This window comes from Tetrao urogallus (genome assembly GCF_951394365.1).
Source record: "Tetrao urogallus genome assembly, chromosome: 10".
Taxonomy (NCBI): domain Eukaryota; kingdom Metazoa; phylum Chordata; class Aves; order Galliformes; family Phasianidae; genus Tetrao; species Tetrao urogallus.
Window position 1 is genome coordinate 19,761,366 of NC_136823.1, and position 21,526 is coordinate 19,782,891.

The following is a 21,526-nucleotide window of genomic DNA, read 5'->3' on the forward strand; positions in this document are numbered from 1 at the left end:
CATTACCAGGTGACATCCAGGGGGCACCCACCGTTTGCTCCCTGCCAATGGCACGGACCACCATGGAGGCATTCTGGACCAGCTCAAAGCCTCTTCCTTCCAGGGTGATGATCCTGCCTCCGCTTCGAAGAGATGGGAAAAAAGAATGATTGCAGAAGAGGTGCCCTTGACAACATGAAGTGTCAAGGTACAACAGCTGGGTCTCACCTCCTGTCATATTCCCAGGGATATTTCCCAGTTATCTGAGCAGAAAATGCAACCCAAAAGCCAAAGGTCTCTTATTTGCCACAGGCATCACACTGCTACTGCAATACGAGGGAAGGGAAGAGGAGCAGCTGCCCTGGTGGAAAGGGGGAGCAGCAGACTGTTCCCTGCCTCCCAGTGCCCAGAGGAGCAGCCTCCCTCTGCATTCTTGGGGTACAGAGCACATTGCCCAGGCCATCAGTGTCATAAAAGGCTAATGTGACCACTGAAAGCAGGGACAAGTGGATATTCCTTTTCCCTGCCCCACAAAGAACTCCTGGGGAGTGAAGAGACTCCTTGTGAGGTTGACATGGATCCTGCATCTCCCAGCCTCTTCAGATTTAGATCAAAACTTGAAAATTGTTTTGTGTTTCAGCTCTGCTGCCTGTGGAATGTGAAATGTGGGCCTCAATATGTAGCCAATTAGTGACAGTAACAAAAGGGCCCTGATGTACACAAGACTCCTAGGCAAAACAAGGGCTGGAGAATGCGTAAATCAACTCTTCTGCTCTGGACAGCAGAAGCTATCCCCTGAATTTACTTTCCCCTTCCTCCATGTCATGCCCAAAGTTTGGGGTCTCTGTAAGGGAACAGCCAGGATTCACAGACCCTATTATCTCGAGACTGTAGGTACAGCACTCTAAATCCATGTCTAACTGTCATGCCTGCAAACTAGTTCACAACTTCTGTTCTGCTTTAAACTTTGCTTACACTGTTCATTTCAGCAATGCTCCCGGATAAATCAGATCCAGCTGAATCTCTGCACAGCTTACTGACCCTTCATGGCCAACACCCCACCAATACCACAGCAGTCAGAATACACAGGCGACCAAGCAGTCTGAGGAGAGGCTGCTGTCTCTCAGTGGTCTGAAATGTGGAGACTGATGTGTATATTGAGAAAGCAGACTAAGGTGATGGAGAAATATCCTGGTGGTTTCCCTTGTGACTACGGGCAGTGACATTCTTTCACTGTCTCTGTGTTTAGATACTGCTCTTGCCACTCAGCATAGTTCACAAGCTGGCTGGGAGCTGAGGTTGGCTGAGTCACTGCAGTGCCTTGTTATTAGCTTTCCCACAGCCTGCATCTTTGGCTCTGTGTTTGGGAATGCCGAGACACAGCTCTGCTCCAAGGGGAGCAGCACGTCAGAGCCTGCTGTGTGCCCTGAGCGTGCTGCCTTCACTGCTGCCCTGGGGGCACCGGCCGTTCCTCAGATGTCCTGGTTAGCCAGGTTTGCCAGGCTCCGCAGCTGAGGAAGGTGGGATTTCACCAAAGGAACAGGAGCCAGAGAGCTCCGTGAACAGATGTGAAATTAAAAGCAGCACGCTTTAAAAGTGAAACATGGTGGCCTTGGGGAGCACTGAATACTGAAATAACAAATCACAGCCTATTCTCCAGAAGTTTAATTAACAAAAAAAAATCTTTGGGTCTCACAGATCCCTCCATCTGGAACTCCCTAAAGCACATACCAGGTGCAGACAGTACAAGCACCACAGTTGACCTTTTCCCATGTCCAGTGTGCACTGAAATGAACTACAGCCAGTCCTAGTGTTCAAGATCTCTTCTTCTCAAGAGCCAGGTTGCCCTGCATCATCCAGACAGTGCCCTGCAATGCCTCTTCTGTACATGCCTGCAAGGCAACGGGCCAGACCCAGCAGAAAGCCCTTCCTCCCTGCTGGATCCTCTCCTCCCAGCCTCGGGCCAACCCCCTCCTTTGCAGGCAGATGCAGACATCATGAGCCTGCTCTGAAATGGAAGTCATGCTGCTGCAGCAGCACACTGCAGGGCCCAGATAACATATGAGACCTCCTGGTTGTGTTTTGATACCGCTGGTGCTCTGGGCATATGATGTGCATGGGAGCTGCTCTGTGCTGGGATGGCTCAGAGCAGAGAGCTCACACTGCCTGCAAGGGGCTACACTAGGATATTCCAATTAGTTCTGTGATGAGGGTGCAACATTCACATTTGCATTCTGCAAAATTTCAACAAAAGCCACAAAAAGAAGACAAATCCTGGTAGAACCAGCTGTTTCTGTTAGAGGGGAATCTCACCTAATTTGGCTCTTTTTCGGGTTGATGTCTGTTACTACCGGGTTCTTCTCGTACTTGAACGTGATGTTGTAGCTGGCACAGGACCTGCCCTCGAACTGCACGCAGACTCGCACAGCCGTGGTGAGCTCCGCAGACGGCATAGTGCAGGTGATGGTGCTGTCATTGCGGCTGCACAGGGAGAGGCAGGGTGAGCTGCAAAGAGCCAGGGGCAGCAGGGCGGGGGCTGGGGACCGGGGGGCTGAGCTTCCCAAAGAAGGGACAGGCAAGGAGGAGTTTCAAGTCACACGCCTGTTATCGACATTAGCCACGTATGCCATTCTGAGCATACACTATCCCAGGCTGCCAGACTAACTTCCCATATAGTCAACAGAAAAAGGGCAGGCTCCCACTTCTCCCCAGTGACACTACAGGAACCAGTGGGCTGCAGCAGCTCTGGGACCTTGGCTGGGCAGGGATCCTATGCTAGCAGCGCCATGCAGAGCCTCCCTCTCAAAACCCAGCTCTTCCTGACTTACTGGGGATGATATCAACACTATCAGTGCCTGTTACTAGTTCAGCATCAGGCAGACCCGTTCCCACCTGAGGTCTGTGCACTGCTTGGAGCTGTTGACGAGGACACGGAGCTCAGAGCCCACATCCAGCCAGCTGCCTCTGATGGTCACTCTGGTCCCTCCAGCCTTCGGGCCATTCTGGGGAGCTATGGACCGCACCATGGGAAGCTAGAGACAGAGGAGACATTTCTCAGTAGTGTTCTAGCCTGGTAAACTGGACACTCCAGAGCATACATGGGAATTGCTGCAGTAAATTTAAGCATCCAGCATTGCCAGGCTCTCAAACAGCAGCACAGTAAAAGCTTTGGCTGGCTTGGTTTCAGAACAAGGAGAGAGTTACAAGCACTGAGGAGCAAGACTGTACAAAATCAACAGTCCCAAGGCTCCCGGTATAAATGACACGAGCTCATTTATAACCAGGAGCCCAGGTGCCACCACTCTCTTGAGAACTCCAGTGCAGAATCCAGAGCTGGAAGGCAGCTCATGATCCATCAGGAAAGGAAATTCATTGCAACTCCCACCATTTCTACCCTTCAGATCCATCTGCTTCTCAGTGCAAAGCCAGTGTTAAAGCCCTGTTGGACAACAGCCTTGAGATCTCTGAAAACTGCCACCTGATTCCAGATAACAGTCTCAAGTCTGCTCTTAAGGAAGCTTCAAATCCCAGTCTCCTGAGGCTACAGAAACTAAGGGGGAAGTTACTTTGCCTCTCACCATATTCAGCAGAAATTACCATGTTTGTTATCTTCATTTGCAGCCCCTGGAAATCTCCCTGAGACTCATGAGCCTGAGGCCCTGATGACTAATGCAGTGCTGAGCCTGCACGCCACCGCACTGCCCCAGAAGAGTCATCTGGGCAACCTTCCTGCTGGGGCTCGGATAGAGCACCGAGGGCACAGCGAGTAATTACTTCAAGAACCCTGCATAAACGGCTCGGTAATCCCCTGTCAAGCCCTCCCAGACCCCGGAGGCAGCGGAGCTCGGGGCTCAGGGCTGCGCAGCGCTCACCGCTCCTCCTCACCTCGTCCGCCCGCCGGCGGCTGCAGCCCATGCTGGTGAGCGGCTCCATCCGCCTGGCACTCATCTCCTTGCCTGTCAGTCTCAGCCGCACAAACACGATTATTAATAGCTATCCTTGCCCTTGTCCTACACTCACGCTGCTTCCATCCCTCTCCAGCCGTTTCCTCTGTTGTTTCTGATCATTACCCATTTCCATGAGATTCATTTTGTTAATTTGTATTTCCCCGAGTGTCTGTAGGCAGCTGTCTCCTGCCCTTGGCCCCAAACCTACGTATTCAAGTGTGCAGCTACAACAACAGAGAGGATTATTCCTGCTCCCCAAAGCCTCCAGTTCTTTTCCTCAGCAACAGCAAGTGGCTGCTGCTCCCTACACCCTGCCAGCACCGACTGCTTTGCAAATTCAGTTCATTGTGCAAATTCAGATAATCCAGAGACCACTAGAATGCCCTGGAAAAGTCTGGAATGCATTTCAGCCTCCTCCTTGTCAGAATTACAGCCAAACTCTCTCTGTCTAACAGTGTCTATGAAGGACACAGCATCAATACCAATACCAAAGAGTATCTGTTATTTTACAAAGGACCAGTACTTCTTTGGAAAGGCTGTTCTAGAAGTCCTGTAGTCTTTTCTAGGTAAACTGGTATTACTGCTCATGCTCAGATCTTACTGACAACAGCTTTGTGTGGTGCAGTCTACATGCACACAGAGCAGGGCATCATCTCATCTGTTGTCCAAACTTTGCTGAGAAAAAGGCTGACCAGGCTGAGACACACAGACATGAGGCAGCTTTCTGCTGCACCATGTTGCAAAAACAGCTCCTGTCCATGCTCCCCAGGAGCAGCAGCCTTCATCATCAGCCTGCTGGGATCCAGCACAGACTGGCCTCAAGTTCACAGACTGGCTGTTGTTTTCTTGCTTTATTTGGTGCTTTTACAGGTGCTTCCTGAGGGAGTTTTTCCTTGCACGCTAAGAAGCTGCTGAGCTTTTTCCACCCTTCAAGTCCTTCTCACTTTTGTCAACAAAACAATTGGTGCTGCAGCAGGTGATGGGATGCCTTTGCTAGAGGCAGCACACATATCCTGATGACTCAGGCCCCAGAAATCTCAAATCCCAGGTTACTTACAGGGGGGTACCCTATTTCTACCACACTGTATCATCTCCTAGATGTTTTGAAGGTGAACGGAAATTTCTGGAAACTGTGGGAATGGGTCCCACAGCAGTTGCCCTCCAGGAAAGAGCACTGAGCCAGCTCTGGCCATGCCATCCCCTCCCCAGCGCTCTTCCTGATGGCTGTTGCCAGCCATGGCTGTCTGTGCCAACCCAAACACCGAACACACCACCAGTTACAAGCGTGAGGATGGTGCTCCACCATCCCATCCTAAATTCCTCACAAGAGCTACCAGGAATCAAATGCTATTTCCTGGGGCTCAAGTCTTCCCTCAAGCCTCTAGACTGCAGTGTAGTCTATTCTTCCCCAGCAAAAGCAACAGCATAAGCACAGACTCCGAGTAAGCAGCGTGCTCTTGGCACCCATCCCGTTGTGTTTGCCCTGGATGCATGGGGCTACTCATGAATAGCATCTAGCCAGAGATGAGGGTGCTTGTAAGAAAGAGAAGAGCTACATGGAATTAGTTTAGGTTTATAGAGATGAAAGTCATCTCTGTGCACTTGCACAGTACAGATCTATAAAGGGCTTTTCTTTTCATAATGACATGGGATTCTCATGTGAAAACTAAGACAATCTCTGCAACAAAAAACATAAGCAATTCCAAGCAATTCATGGTACCTAGCTTACATAGCAAGAGACTTTGCAATTCATATAAAGTCTCACAAGTCGCAACAGCCCTTTCGTAAAAGAAAAGGAAGAAAATGAACTCCTCTTATATAGCGGGAGAAACAGAGATGCAAGTAGGGCAACTGAGGAACCATCTCAAGAGATGAGAACGGAAGCTGAATTTCTCGATACAAGCAGCGCACTGTGACACCTCGACTGCAGTTCTGCTTCTCGCTCTCATGCCTGGGTTTGCCGATATTGTTCTGGTGACTATAGATCAGAACACATCAGCTGCTCTTCATGGTCTCTGACAAGTTTTGCCTTAGAACCTCTTTCTTGAGCTGGGGGCTTGGAGGACCAAGGCTTGTTTAAGGGGTACGAGGAATGTAAGCATGAGGGTCACCACAGAAGCCTCCACAAGGCAGTTACTCACCATATAGGAGTACCGCTCCCGAGACTTCCCTTCCCGGCTGACATTAACTGTTACCACGTCAGCAAACGCCTCCTGAGCCGCCCCGGTCTGGCACACGATCCTGCAGGCAGAAGGTTTGTGCAGCACCGGGCAGAGCCGCGGCTCTTCCTGCAGCGCTGAGCTCCGCTCCCGGCCGCCCACCCCGCACCCTGGCCGCCCCCCGGGGCCGCTGAGGCCAAACCGCCGCCGCACCGTCCCGCCTCGCCGCGCCCTGGCACTCACGCCTCGGAGACGACGTATCTGCCTGGCAGCGGCACGCAGGGCACGCTCCCAATCCTGATGGCCCCGCGGATGTCACTGAAGCGGCGGCCCAGGTTCCTCCCTCGGATGGTCAGCAGAGTGCCCCCCTCCAGCGGCCCACGCAGCGGCTCGATCTGTGGCACCAAGGGAGAGGTTGGAAGAGAACCTCCTTCGGTCCCTGAGCTGTCCCTGTCCCCGTGCCCGTGTTCCCTTGGCTTTGGTGAAGAAGGCCAACCCGCTGCCCATGCTGCGGCTCTCTGCGGCACCACCAAAACTCTGCCCACGCTGCGGTTTGCAAACAAGAAAGTGACACGCTTCTGGGCAGCTTTGGTACGGGGGCTTGGCTGGGGGTTACTCCAGCTCCAAACACATCCAGGGTGAATGATCGTGCCTTCTCACCACACGGAGGTGGGATAGAGACAAACCCGGAGACACAGAAACCTAGAGCAGGGGTGTTACTGCACTGGGAAGAGGCGGTCCTGCTGCTGCATTTTTATATGCAGCAGGGTCTTTCATGACAAAAAGCAGAAAAAAAGGGATATCTGGCCAGCATCCCTGCAACTGGTGACATAGGACACATCTAATGACTCAAGAAAGCTGATCCCTATCCATCTCCAGCCATCACTGCTTTTTCACCTGGCATTTCTGACCTCATGCTACAGTGAAGAGGAAACCGCCAGTATTACATCCCAGCATCAGCCATGCATGGCAGCTCCTTCCCCACGCAGGGCTGACCACTGCCCGCCACCAGCCTTGGTATCCTTGCTCACCCACCACAATGCTCCGTGCCTGCAGGAGGGCTCTGAGAGGCCTTATTTGCTTGTGTGACTCCAGAAGATTTGGATTTACCATCTACTAATGAAATAGCAACAGAGTTCCATGGCACTTTGCGCCCGAACTGTGGTTTCCTTCTGTTATTTTCTGGCAAGGTGCTGATAATGCTCAATGTGCATTAGGGAAGGATTGGCTCACGGAGCAACGGCTCTCTCCCACGATGACAAGAGGGAAGAGACAGGTAGGGGGGGGGTCCCTGCAGTCCCTCTGTGTAGCATTACAGCACATGGAAGTTGAGCAGTTATAACCACATGCCTCCCAAGAACAGAAACCCTGTATTACGAGGACCACGTTAGCTGTTTTCCCTCTCGAGCCTCCTCTCCTCTCCTAGTGAGTTTAGGATCTGCTCTGTTTAGTTTCTTTTCTACTTATTGCGGACAAATTTTTTTGTCTCACACCATTTCTCTAAGCAGAACCCCCGATCCAAAAACCTCCCCAAACAACTGCAGTTTAAATAAAATTTGTTTCAAAATGCATAATGCCAAAGGCCTCTCCACCACTATTAATCGCAGCAGAGCTGCAAAGCATGTGCCTGGAGATAGGGCTCACCATTCATCTTTCAGCTGTGCTCCACTAAATGCTATTTCTGATAAGAATCTTTCAGCTGATCCTACAAATTCTTCTTGCTTTACCAACCCCAGGACCCCTAGTACATTTTGACTGTGCTGTTATTGTTTTTCCTGCTATCATGAAGAAGATTGAATCTTGTCATTAGTGAGATGATTTTGGAATGTGGTGTTCTATTTTCAGGTGACTCAACAGCAAAAAAGCTCAGTGAATAATTCTCACTGGTCTTGACCTTGCCTCGTGTCAGGGCTACAGCGCAGCTCCCAGCCAGGGACAGCACAGCCAGCACCTGCTCTGCCCCACACCTCCTCCGCGTCTCACCTTCTTAATCTCAGGAGCTGGACACACGTCTGAGGGCTGCGGGGACTCAGTGCTCAGCCTGCAGCTGGAGCTGCTCTCACTCCAGACGCACCGATGCCCCAGGTCCTCCCTGCCCAGGCACTGGGAGCAGTCAGCACTTCCCGTCGCGCAGTTGTACACCTCCACTACACCACAAGAGACAAGAGAAAATGTGAGCTTCTGGGCCTGATTATTTCATAGCTTAGCTTAGCTTTAGGCAGTAAGGAAAGCCCCCACAGCTATATTAACCAACCAACAGCTGAAATCCAGTGGAATAGCAGAAGTGCCTGCACACACAGCAAAGATGAGGCAGCGTTTGGCTGCCATCCTGCAGAACTCCCAGAAGGACTGGGCGCCTGTTATCATCGCAATATAATTTAGCACTTTCTTTTCCTTTTCTCCTCCTATGAAAAGCAAACCACACTCAAACTCAGAACCTTTTGTCAATCTACGCTACATGTTTCCAATTCTCCACGTCCGCACGGGAAGCTGCTTGACAAGGCTGGCTCCATCATTTAGCACAGCAATCACATCGCTTCCACGCTCTGGGACAAAAATGCGATTGTTATAATGCTTTGTACAATATTTACATTCCCTTTCCGCTCAGTGATCATAGGCACTCTTCATCAACTTCTCCTTTCAGATCTGCTTAGCTTCCAAATTGTTTTCCTACAAGACTTTCACCTCTTCATCAGCCAGTGCCATAGGTTATGTTTCCTTTCCAGCCCAAAGCCTTCTGCCACCGGAGTGTGGGCATCCGCTGAGATAAACAGCCAGAAACATTCAGGAAACGATGCTTTCACACCCTTTTTCCCACAGGAGAGTTTGCAGAAGAACATAAAATAAAGCAACACTCATGTGTGACACTTATGCTGACAGGAAGATCTCAAAGTGCTTCATAAACAACTAACAAGTCTCTCAGCCCTCATCGTTCTACCTGTGCTTATCCCAGTGAAACGCCACTGGCACAAAGGAGCTCCCACTCTCCACAAAAAGCTGTTTATCTCACTTCAGTTTGTGCCTACCGGAGAGTTACACTGGTTGGCCTTCCACCCAACAGCAGCCAGCTGGAATTCCTTCAGTGAGCCACCAAAACACAGTTACAGTAAAGGCTAATAAATATCAGGAAACACCAGAAAACAACAGTAACTCCTTAGAGTCAGTACAAAAGACACACTTATTTTGGCGAGGCAAGTCTTCATCTCTGCTTGCAAGTGCCCCCAATTCAGCTGCATCAATCTGCTCAAGGCAAGGAGGAGCCAGGAAACTACAGCAGTCCCACGGGACTCCAAATATTCTGGCAAATTCAAACTGATGTCAGTACAGGGCACAGAAGCCAACCCCTTCTCCTGCAGGAGGAGATGTGGATTCCTCTCTATGCCCTGCCTTCCTGCTCCCAGCAACACACGTGGAATTCACAATCCTCCACTGCATATCAGAATGATCTTAGCTCAAATCACCTTTTTCTCCGTATCGAATCACTTACCGCTCTGTAACTCAAAAAAATAAAAAATGACACTTTCTTCTTTCTGCCAGGAAACTATGGCTCATGCTTATGTGGATATTTCAAAAGCTTTACAAGATACATCTCCTTCACACACTGGGATTTACTATGGGGAAATCTTTTTATCCAGGGTCAGTGACTGATGGTGCTGTTTCCTGACGTTCTACAGCCACCCTCCAAAGATAATCCCATATTTAAGGACATAGTCCTCTTTTGCATCTAGCACAGATCAATACCTTGTGTAGAACTGCTAACGCTAGTGAGAGGAAGGGCCTCAAAGATGCTGCACACAGCCATAGCATTCAGCCGGGTGTAGCAGCGGGGCTCTGGCCAGGCAGGGAGCAGAGGCTGTTGTGCAAGCTCTGGCGCTGCAGGCTGGGCTGGGCTCATCCTATCTAAATGCCTTGTTTTGGGTGCATTTCTCATCTGACTTTTTGCCTTCCAGTTTGCTGATGTAGCAAGGGCTTTTTTAGGAATCCAAGCATTCTTCCCAGAGACAGAGTGGAATGGTTGAAATGCATCTACACATTTCATACTTTGTCAGCACAGGAGAAAAAAAAAAAGTCTCAATTTTTACAGCTTGCTGAGTTTCGATGCCACAGCCTTGGGCAATGACAGGGCTTTTCCCCGTCCCTTATCTGCTCAGGACACATTCCTCTGCTGACCTGGGACACTCCCTGCCCTGTGCTGAGCCCCCACGCTCTCCATCCCACGCACTGCAGGAGGCCAACAACGCGCTCAAGGACAGGGATTGAGTTTGCCCGAGTGTAAAGTGAGTGTTCATCTGTCTGGTTTCTGCGCACATGTCTGCACACCCACAGGTCTGGGTAAACGTGCTTTGTGCATGTGCTGGAGAGAAAAGGAAGGGCTATGCCCACGATATCTCCTGAGCCATTAAACTTTGCCAGGATTTTGGGATCATTCATACTGACCAGATGGGAACAGAACTCAAACCTGTCATCATCTCTGGACTGTCGATAAATCTGTCTGGTCTGTCCTTCAGCTGAAGGTTTATTGGGAAGAGATGGCTTTTTTCTGACGTGTGGAGCTGCAGGAAAACAGCAATGAACAAAAGCTAAGGACATTCAGTAAAACACAAGGTTATATGCACACACTGCACTGACTAATATTGCTTGGTGCCCCTCCTAGCCCTGCTTCTCAGAACAGCATGGTCTCATTGGTAGCAGAAGGAAAGAAGGGGAAGAGTATTTTCTCTTTCAATTGTTTTGTTGGTCTCAGCAGAAGGTAAACAAGCACTGCACACACTGCAATGAGAACCTAGCTCTGCTTTGATGACACTTATAGTAGAAACAGACAGGACAATTAAAAGCCTGGCCAGCCTGCTCCTGTTCAGTGCTGGGCCATGATACAGGGTTTGCAGGTGACGGGGAGGGGAAGTGCTCCTCTCTGGCCTCTCAGTATTCCCACTGGCAGGAGCCCAAATGCTTGCTGCATTTGAGAAAAGCGATTTGTCCTGCAGAAACTACGCACCGCTCTTTGGTGAGCGTCTGAGCATTTTCTCAGACCAAATCCTATTTCAGAAGTAAAGAGCCAGAATTAGCAGCACTGGAAGGTGGCCAGAATTTTGTCTGTGTTACTGAACTTTTCCATTTAACAAGATGAACCAGGCAGCTCCTTTCCAGAGTCCCAGCAGAGCAGGGCTGAGCCAGCAGCACGCAGCAAGCCCCTGCTTGGGGCACTAACCTGCTTTGTGCTTCTTCAGCTGGCAGTGCAGGCAGAGCAGGAGGAGGGGAGAGGGTCTCAATCCCTCTCTGGAGGGCCAAGGGATGATTTCCCAGCTCTGGTCCTGCCCTGCAGCACCAGGGGCTCACGGCCATACCCTGACTCACCAACACATGGACACATTCCACAGCAGAGGAGTTCACCCAGCGGGCTTCAAACGTCCTCTCCACTCCAAAGTGGCACTCCAGGGCCGTCTCCTGAGGAAGGGAAGACAACAGCTGAAGGACCACAGCAAGCGTGCTCTGCAGTTCTGCACCACCATCAATGGATGCAACAAGCGCTGTGACTTCCTTAGCTTCTGCCATGAATGCCTGGGCTGCACAATGGTCAGAGAAATCACAGCCCAACACGGCCAACGGGGCTGGGCTCTGCTCCTGGCTAATCCCGCTCTGTTAGTGTGGTGGCAGAGCTGCCTGGCTCTTGCGTGTCCTGCATGCTATTGCAAGCACGCTGGCATGGGGCAGCCCTGACACAATCCAGAGCCATGGCCTGCACCCTGTCACGGCCTCAGACCATCATTCTGAGCTTGGCTTGTCACACACGGAGGGCCAACGCATCTCCTGCAGCTGCGCCTGCACCAGCCCAGACACCAACAGGGACCTAGGCTCAAAGCCACCTTTCTTCTGCTCCCAACATCTGCACAGAGTAGATCTCTAATTCAGATGAGGATCTAGCTGGGAGGATGTTCAAAAGCAGATTTTCAGTGCTGCTTTATTGATAACACAAGGGATGATATCCAGCCTCAAGTTACTGTCATGCCCCATCGGTCAGGTAGAACTCCTATCTCCAAGCAGGCTGCTGCTCTGCTGCTACTGAGGTCTAGCTGCTCCTTTAACAATGGACAGATCTGACAACAGAGATTAAAGAAGTCTGCAGTCTCCTGGCATGGAGGGGAAAGGGAGCCTCGCTGTGCAGAAAACCCAGCCCACTGAGGCAGGAAGGGATCCCAGTGGTGCCCCAGGATGGCCCGCAGATGGTGGCAAAAGGAAGTGGGGCCCCAGCAGTCACCCCTGGGGATGGAGGAGCTTCAGCCCCTTTCCTGCTGACTTCATTTCCTATCAGGTTACGTGTGGTATGGCTTCCTCTCCAGCCACCTCCAGCATCCACAGAGGAAGAAGGATTTCTTGGCCTTTTTTGCTGACTGCAGAGGAGCACATCCGTGCTCACAAAGGCTGGACCTCAAGCAGGAAGCGGCAGTGCAGGCTGGGCCAGGGGAGCTCGCTGGGTCACACAGCTCCTCCCATCCTTCCAAACCCTTTCTCAGAGGGTTTCTTCTAGAGGAAGAAGAGTCCCCTGGCTGCATGGCATGTGAGCACCGTCCATATGCGTGCTGCAAATCAGCCCCAGAAGCTCTATTGAAGACTTGACCTGAAATGACAGAGCACTCTTCTACAAATACCAGAGCTCAGTCACATGTTTTCCCAGTGCCCAGCTTTCCTAGCTGAAATTCCTCTGAATCCTCGTGGTATGAACATCTCAGAAAGCAGCACTGGATGTCCACTCCCATTTTTTGCTCTACTACAATTTTCATGTCAGAAAACTTTCCGGAAAGAATGCTTTCACACGCAAAAAGTGGCTCTGCAGTGACTGCCAGAAGCTAACATGTGGGCCTGGGGCCATTGCCCACCCTGAAGCAGAACCTACCCTGCATTCAGACGCCCTGCAGTCGATCCCACCCCAGCTCAGATAACCAAGTTGGCTCGTCTGAGCCTTCCCATTCCCTCACCTACCTCAGAATCTCACCTACCTCAGAGAAGATCGTGTTGGCCAGTGTGATCGTGATGTCTCGTGACATTCCCGTGGGCATTGGGTCCAGCGGGGCTGGTACAATCTGTGGGCAGTCAATTTTCTTCTGTCACAGACATGGGAAGAAAAAAAGAGAATGTTAGAGGGTGCATTCTGATCATCTGCAGTGATTCTGCATCTCCATCCTTCTGCACTGGGAGAGATGTACTCCTTGCCAAAGCACAACCCTGCATGCACTTCACTGCTGCCAGTCCGGGCAGCTCACTCATTGCACACACCCAGGGGTAGGAGCTGTGGATGGAGTGACACTGCAGGGGTGCGATGCATCCCATGAGGGCAGCTCTGCAGGCACGACCCTCCTGCTGGCTGGGAGCTGATGTCTCATCCACGGCCACGCGTGTTTCTTCAACCCCTGCAGGGATTTCCCTTCCTGCAGTCTCCCTCCCGCACATTATTTCAGAAGTGTGCAGGCCTGTGTGCGTGCGCATGCAGAGGATTGGGTATAATGGGCTGCAGGGGGCTTTGGGAAGGGGGGACAGCTGCAATGAAAGGCCTAAACGAAGCTGAAAAATGATTTTAAAAGGTCATCTGTCCCTCACTTTTGTTCTCACTTTGAATTGATGGCTCAGATATCAGAGCTGACTCAGAATTAAAATCTGTATGACAAGCCCATCCTGTTCTCTCACAAGATGTAAATTACACTGCAAAACTACAGCAAAAATGAAGCCAGCTTCTCCTCTGCCCCAGGGTGTATCCAGATTAATGCCTTTGACAGTGGAGCCATTGGGGTAAAAGACAACAAAATATTTGGGCCATTATGCAGAATAATTTTCAGCAGGCAGGATTTCCTGCCCGCCTGCACTGAGCCCACTGCTGACCGCACTGCTGCTCTTGCTCTGCTCCAGGGGGCACACATGGAGCGGGGCTGCCTGCCCTTCCCATGTCGGGTGGGAGAGATCAGGGAGCTGTGCTTTGTGGCTGCGGGAAGCACACCTCGCCTTCATTAGGTACACTCAGTGCTGCCTAAACAAGGAGATGAAATAACAGAGATGCACATGCTAGGAGAAGTAGAACAGAGCAAAGCTGTGGAAAGAGACTTCGACTTCAGTCCCAAGCCTCTTTGAGCTGAACCAAAAGAGTTAAAATAAAAGCAGCAGGGCTGCCGCTGGAAATTCATGCTAACATGCCTATGGCCTGCTGTGGCTTTGCATGTCACAGCAGCTGGCATGGCTTTCTAGATAAATATACTTTATAGGACTGATTAACTCGTTGCCTCGTAGTTCTTTCTCCCACTGTTAGTCAGAAGGTAGAAACAGAGCCTTCCTGCTGTTCACATCTGGAGGAGGGTGAAGAGTCTGAGTGTTTAAGATGCCATGGACGAAGCTAGTGTGATGCTGGCTTCTCAGCAGACCTGTTAGCAGGTGCAGCCATGCCAGCAATGGTTTATTTACTGACAGCTAAGAATGCAACATGAGGAGCCATGTTTCCAGGGCTACAGAGCACCTTCCTCTGCAGGCTGCTTCCCAGGAAAGCACTTGGGAAGGCCACAGACAGAATGGGACTGTGCCCAAACCAGCACTGTGCCTGGCCTGCCTGCAGCTCACTGCTTAGCCCCAATCCAGACAGCAAAATAAAACACCTGGTGTGTTATGAAACAGGATATTTGCTAAGCAAAGGGCGCTTTCCTTAACCACTCATAAACAGCCAAGGCATTCACAAGAAAGCACAATCCATTCAGAAACAATTCACAGAGCAGAAGAAATACATCCTGCATTCCCAGGGAACAAACTACCAGCTGCGACCCAGCAGTGGCAGGAAGCATTCCATATTGTTCTGCTATCAGACAGGATGGTGTGGGGTAGCCACGTGCTGTACTTGTCCACCCGTCCCACTCGGGCTCTTGGAGCACCATGTCAGGTCTGGTGGGGCTGAACAACCAGGGCAGCGAGCACAGGGAGATCCGAAGGAGGTGAGGCAGGGCTCAGAACACCACTGCCAAAAAATCTGATGTACAGTGGCAAAGTTTGGCTCACATCCATGTCAGATTGATCACTAAAAAGCCAATTTAATTTAAATTAACTTCAGTTTAAATTTCAGAAGTGGGAACACAGGCTCTGGTTAGCAAGAGCTTTAATTTGGAAAGGGCCGCTTTTCTCCTTCAGATGAGTACTGCCAGTGGTACCAGGTCTTACCCTCATCTGCAGCGCATCCTCGCACCACGAGTGGTTGGAGACACACATGTACCTGGAGGGGCACCAGTAACACTTCCACTTGGTCGAGAGGCAGCTGGTGCACCTGCAATGCCAAAGGAGAGGGGTGAAAAGCAGATTTGGAGGTGCTCAGCAGAGCTGAGCAACACAGGAAATCTTCACAGATTGTGTTCAGTCTTTAACGTGCCCAGGAAAAACCTTCCCACCACTGGCACTGGCATTTTCTCTCCTTCCACCTGAGCAGGCTGGGAACATGCACAGAGCCACCTGCCCCAGTGTGCTGTGAGTAGGGCGGCTAGCTTGGCTGCCTGAGGGTTAACAGAACAAGTCTCATACAGACATACAGAAATATTATTCTTGTTTAAAAAAGCCAGCATGTCCAGATGGCTTGAGACGCCGCTAGGACCCTCCTTCGCAAGTCCCTGGCAGCACAGCAGCCACCTTCCTGCCAAATCCTGCCCAGGCCCTTAGCATCGGGCTGGCAGGCACTGCGCTCATCCAATTAACCCCAGGCTGGAGGCCTTCACCACCCCGCACACGCTTCTGGCCTCAAAATGTTGGATTTGTCCCCGTTTCCCCAGTGCACGGCAGCAGGAGATGCAGGCACCAGAGCCACCAGCATCCTGCCCTCCCCCAGCGCAGCCCCGGGCAGCAGTGCCACATGCAAACATGGATCACTCACGCTCTCTTTGGGTAAATGTTTCCAGTTCTTTTGCAATCGTAGATGGTGAAATTGGCCTGGATAATATTTTTGCTGTTGACCCGGAGAGCTGTTTCGACAGTCACATGGTCTGAGAGAATGAAGCCAAAGAACACTGGGTTGCAAGAGCCTCGCTCCTTGGAGCTTACTCTTAGAAGACAAGACAGGCCCTTGGGAAAACAGCAGCTAAATCTGATTTGTTTTCTCTAGGGCTTCCTCTAAGCTGTGTTTTGGAGCTCGGACCATTCATCTTGTGCCCTCTGACTTCAAACCCTTCCCTCTTAAATCAACACTTTACAACACCCTTGCCAAAAGAACATTGCAAATTTCAGCAGAAAATTCCAGTGTGTTGCACGAGTGTTAACTAGGGAGTTAATTGTTGTCTTTCCTTACAGTAGGTGCTAAATGATATCTTTTTAAAAAAAAGTAATTAAAACATGTTGGTTAACATGTCTTAAACCCCCACTCACTTTCCCCAAGGTAATAAACCCAGAGAAAGAGTGGAGATCCCTTTTTTGGCGACATCGTGCGCTGTGCTGAATTCCCCCCCACACAAAAATCGCTTCTGTTTTTTTTTTCCCCACAATTTTTCCATATAAGCAGAGGGACAAGAAACAATGCCTCTTTCAGAATATGTACAATAAATCAATGCACTGGATTCCTGAAATTCATCTGGATATTGCCATAACTAACAATAAAAAACAGTTAATAATCTTCCATTCTTTGGATAGCTAGGGAGAAAAACAATGCAGCCTTATAAACTTGCTTATGAAAAGTAGGGTTTTCAAAAGGACTGGCTAATTCTTCTCCTACTGAAGTCAGTCGTCTTCAATAGGGCATTCACTCTAAGCTTGAAAGATAAAAATTTAACGCTCCAGTCTGGAAGGAATCACCACACTGCCCAGAGGAGCAATGAAGTGCGGCTGTCCCTGAGCTCTCAGCTCTGGGCAGCTTGGGTGCAAAGCTGGGCTGCCAACAGCCAGGGCTGAGGTGCCCACTGTGCCGCTAGCTGCCACAGCATGGGCATCAGATATTGGGCAATTCTCAAAACAGGGAACACTGGAAAATGTCAGGCTGGCGTTTGGTTGCATTAATGAGGTTAGAGTTTCTGAACTATATTTAGGTACGTTTGCTCTTCTTCCAGAATTCCTGAAGGGCACTGTAAGTTTCAAACAGGGCTTAAGCAAAAGCAATTGGAAGTACTGACGGAGGTAGTGACAGTTTCCATAGACCTGCTTTGTTTTGGTACTTACTGACCTAATGCAGAAACTTTAACCAGATACACCTCAATACAGTAAGCATGGGGATGAACTTTTACATCCTTCTCTTTATAACAAAAATTGGCGGTTTGAAATACTGCCAATCCGTGTGAAGATGGTGGAACATCCACACCTTAAAGTCATACGCCCTACGAAACAGGAGCAGCTTGGGTCTGTCTTCTCCATTCGCATCATCTGCACATACAGCCGGGCAAAAAAGGCCTATGGAAAACGACTACCATAGCAGTAGCAAGAATGGGCAGAGCTTATATTCCCTCACATACCTTGGTCTTCTGGAAATGCAGGGTACTTCTGGCGTGGAAGTAAACTGCAGTAAATAAATTGGTTTGCATAATCTCCAGCAACTCTGGCTACCGTGTAGATATTATTTCCATAATTGCATGAAATGTTTGTTCCATTTAGGTTTGGGATAGTCCCATTTATTTGTATTATCAGGACCTACAATTGGGGAAATAAAAAAATTAGTTATTCGCTTAGAAAATCATATTTAGCATTTGTCACTGCTTCAGAAGCGTTTCATAAACTGGGAACTCCAAACAAGAACACAGACAGCTGTGTGCCCTCATTTTGTGCATTCTGAACTCTAAAAACACAAACCGGTGCATTATCAGCTGACACAATGAGCTCTCAGCACCTGCCTGCCAGCCCCTGCACAGCCCCCATGGGATGTGCACATGGTTAGCACAGCAGAACCAGAGAATCATAGAAAAATCACAGAATGGCCTGGGTTGCAAAGGAGCACAATGCTCATCCGGTTCCAACCCCTGCTATGAGCAGGTCACCAACCAGCAGCCCAGGCTGCCCAGAGCCACATCCAGCCTGGCCTTGAATGCCTGCAGGGATAAGGCATCCACAGCCTCCTTGGGCAGCCTGCTCCAGTGCCTCACCACCCTCTGTGTAAAAAACAATCAATCCTACCGGATTCTCTTTGTCAATATTAATCTCAGGCTCCAAAATGGTCATGGAGGGACACTGCTGCACTCCTTCACTTGCGCTCGCCCAGAAATTGGCTTCTGTGAAGTTCATGCACTCATGCTGCAGAGAACACCTGCAGGACACAACGGAACAACTGGTGCTTGATTATTTTCAAAACAGTTGATAAATACACTGACACCCCTGTGATCAAAGAGCCGGAAAAAAATCCCATCTGCACCATTTTCCTCCATCCATGCAGTTAAGGAGAAAGCCCTGCTGCAACCTTTGGGCAGCTGGTGCCATGATAAGAGACACTGCATCCATCAGCACCACTGGGTTTCAGAGAAAGTGAGAGCAGGCCATGCTCAGCAGATAACAGGGAAAGAAAGGTGAAATTTTGTCTGTAAATACTCAGTCTACATTTGTAAACTTCCATTTGAGCATAGTCTTCTACCCATAACCAATAACTGCAAGGGTTATAGACATTCTCTAGCAGGGTGCTGGGGCTGGCAGTCCCACGGCTGGATGCCTGCAAGATGTTCCTTGAACTGGCAGCTACCTGCAGTGTAGCAACTACTGTTACATGGTAGCTCAAAAGAGCATCTCATATGTGATCGTTTTAAAAAGTATCTATTTTGTGAGGATGGAACAAAGACTGGTAGAAATACGAAGCCACCAAGAATGCCCATCTGTGGCCTCAAAGGCCAAAGCTGTTGCCATCCCACATCGGGACACAACAGGTCCTACCTGGTCTCCATCGTGCACCACCCACAGTATGCGTCGGCTGCAGCCAGGCACTCTGCACACGTTGAATACTGCTCGCAGGCAGCCACCTTCACTCGTGTCATCTGCACAACAACAGCATGGTTGCATCCAAATGCTTCGTAATGCCACAGAAATGCTGCACCTGGCTTTGATGGTGCGGCCAGCAGTGAGGCACAGAGCCCAGCACTGCTGCAGACACCAGCACGGAGCGGCACTGCAGGCAGCGTGACCGGACCGGCCTGGCGCTGCAGCTCTGCAGGGCTGGGTTGCTCCTCCTCAGCCAGCATCTTCAGCACCAGTGTGTGATGGGAAGGTGATGGGGAGTGACACGACACCTCTCCACTGCCTCAGAGAACATGGCTGGGGCTGGTTTCACAGCTTCTCCTTGGTTTTGGAAAGCTCCTCAGGCTTTCAGAGAGCTCCTTTCTTAAAACAGCCAAATGGTGTTTGGTTATTTATGAACTGATCAGAAAGCCACACCATTTTGAAAACCTTAGTTTCTAAAAAGATCACAGTAACTGCTGCAGGCTTACTCTGCAGGCACACTTGGAGGGAAAGTGTGCGTCAGTTTCTGCATTTTCCTCCTTCCATTTCTGAACAGTTGGGAGGAAAAAACAAGTTTGGTAACTCGGAGGTCAACAACAGGAGTGCCCTGGCCATGCTCTGCTCCTCAGGTATTGGTGGCACATCAACATGTCTGGTTGGTTGGTAAAGGAATGAGCAGACAAGAGCAGCAGAGAGGTGCTGCTCTCAGAGCTTTATCCAGCCAGGAATGAGGTCCTCAGCACAGCCTGACAGCAGACAGGCGAAAGTCAGAAACATCAGCTGGAGAGGCATCCTGGGAGTGTTCTGTGAAATGATAATGACCAATCTGCAGGGAATTAGGGCTTAGAAATATAAATGCAACATGTAACGTTTGTGGTTGTGCATCTGTTTCTACAGATTAAAATGTAATTCAGGACAAACCACCAGAGCCCGGAGTGCTCAGCTCTCATCTTCCTCCCCTGCTCACTTGAGGGAGACGAGCCCGTCTGTTCCTACCTGCTGCAGGCTCACACAGCCCCATCCCTGCTCTGCTGGCGGCTGTGCAGGAGCTGCCCCTGCAGAGCCCTCCTGGCAGGCAGCCTTTCTGCTGGGATTCCCCAAAGCCTCCTCACAGACCACATGCCATAATTCTCAGTTTTCTATAAAGCAACAGCCTCAGCTTATCTCCCTCTCCCACAAGTGGGATCAGTTTAGATATCTTTCACTCTTCCTTTCATCTCGCCACCACAAAGACAGGAAAGCCAATGTGAATAACGGGAATATTCCCTGCCTCAGACAGCAACGAATCATCACAAGGCAGGAAAAACTCTTGTGTGTGCTTGAAATCACACTGCTCCAGAAATATGGCCAGCAAACCATAATGCACAACTCGCTGCCCAGCCGGAAAGCGCAGAGACCCAGCCCACACCTCACCACTGCAACCAGACACAGCAGTGGGGAAAGTGCCGTGCCCACCGCCCACCACCCACCATCCCCATCCCAGTGCACCGCACTGCTCAGGGTGGAGGCATGGTGAGCCCATCCACTGCAGGACCGCTGCCAGCAGCACGGCAGGCACGGGCACTGCATTAGGAAGGGTGGAGGGGTGCTAGGACAGCAGCTGAATCCCCCAGCTTCTTCTGCTCCGCCCGCTGGCATCGCAGCACGTTGTCAGCTCACCTGGTAGGATGTCATCAGATAGAGGTAGGTGGGATCAGAGGGGTCAAACTGCATGATGGGGTGGACAGGCTCTCCGTAAGCCACTGAGATGGATCTCCTGCTGACAACCCTCATGGCACTGTCCAGGTTAATCTGTAGTGAGAAGAAGCCACTCTCTGAGACTATTTCTCAAACACTATGGAGAGAAGATTATTTTACCTTAGTTATAAACAAGAATCAAGAGGGTATCTAAAGACATTCTGTATCTTCAAGTGCTGCAGACCTTTAAATGCTTTACAGCTTGCAGACATTAAGCTTTATGGCAAAACCATCTCTGTGGCACAGGGAAGCCACTCCGCCAGGAAAAATGCCTCGTGCTGAACACACCTCCCACCCCTCAGTCCCTCTATCTGAAGCAATAGCCCACTTGGAATCCTTTCAGCCTCAGGTCCTGCCTGCAGCACTGCCTGCCTACACGGCCACCAGGCCATTCCCATCTCAGCACCACGATGGCACATGTTGAGTGCTGCTCTCACTGCATCCTGATGTAAATGGCATCAGCCTTCAGCCCTCACTATGTACATATGTGCGTTTTTGTTACAAAGAACATTTCACTTCTAAAGCTTAATGAAAAACAGCAGCAATCAGCAATGCGGACATGTAATGTGGCATTCCCTCCTCCCTGCTTATCTGAAAATAAGTGTGTCATTCATGGCCAGAAGCTTTTATCCCTGCTGACCCCCGGGGACGCAGCAGCTGCAGCAGGAGAGCTGCACCCACCTTGCCTCACCAACCACCCGCGAGCCACCAGCAGTCATGGAAAAGGCTGCACAGCGTCAGCCCGTTTTTCAGATCCCAGAATGTCTTGGCATTTGACTTGAGAGCTCAGCAAAT

At 50.4% G+C, this 21,526-nt stretch overlaps 1 protein-coding gene across 1 annotated transcript in view; it reads right to left on the reverse strand.

Annotated features, from left to right (window-relative positions):
* The window catches only part of PLXND1 (plexin D1), a gene marked incomplete at both ends in the record, with an annotated part of 62,834 nt that overhangs the window by 26,068 nt on the left and 15,240 nt on the right, over positions 1-21,526 (reverse strand). Inside the window, 15 exons of the mRNA XM_079540384.1 lie at positions 32-122; positions 2,293-2,460; positions 2,872-3,011; positions 6,068-6,167; positions 6,329-6,480; positions 8,069-8,232; positions 10,545-10,638; positions 11,441-11,530; positions 13,081-13,185; positions 15,272-15,374; positions 15,972-16,080; positions 17,533-17,707; positions 18,188-18,317; positions 18,932-19,032; positions 20,654-20,785. Coding sequence (XP_079396510.1) covers positions 32-122; positions 2,293-2,460; positions 2,872-3,011; positions 6,068-6,167; positions 6,329-6,480; positions 8,069-8,232; positions 10,545-10,638; positions 11,441-11,530; positions 13,081-13,185; positions 15,272-15,374; positions 15,972-16,080; positions 17,533-17,707; positions 18,188-18,317; positions 18,932-19,032; positions 20,654-20,785 — 1,854 coding nt within the window. The remainder of the gene's footprint in view (positions 1-31; positions 123-2,292; positions 2,461-2,871; positions 3,012-6,067; positions 6,168-6,328; positions 6,481-8,068; positions 8,233-10,544; positions 10,639-11,440; positions 11,531-13,080; positions 13,186-15,271; positions 15,375-15,971; positions 16,081-17,532; positions 17,708-18,187; positions 18,318-18,931; positions 19,033-20,653; positions 20,786-21,526) is intronic.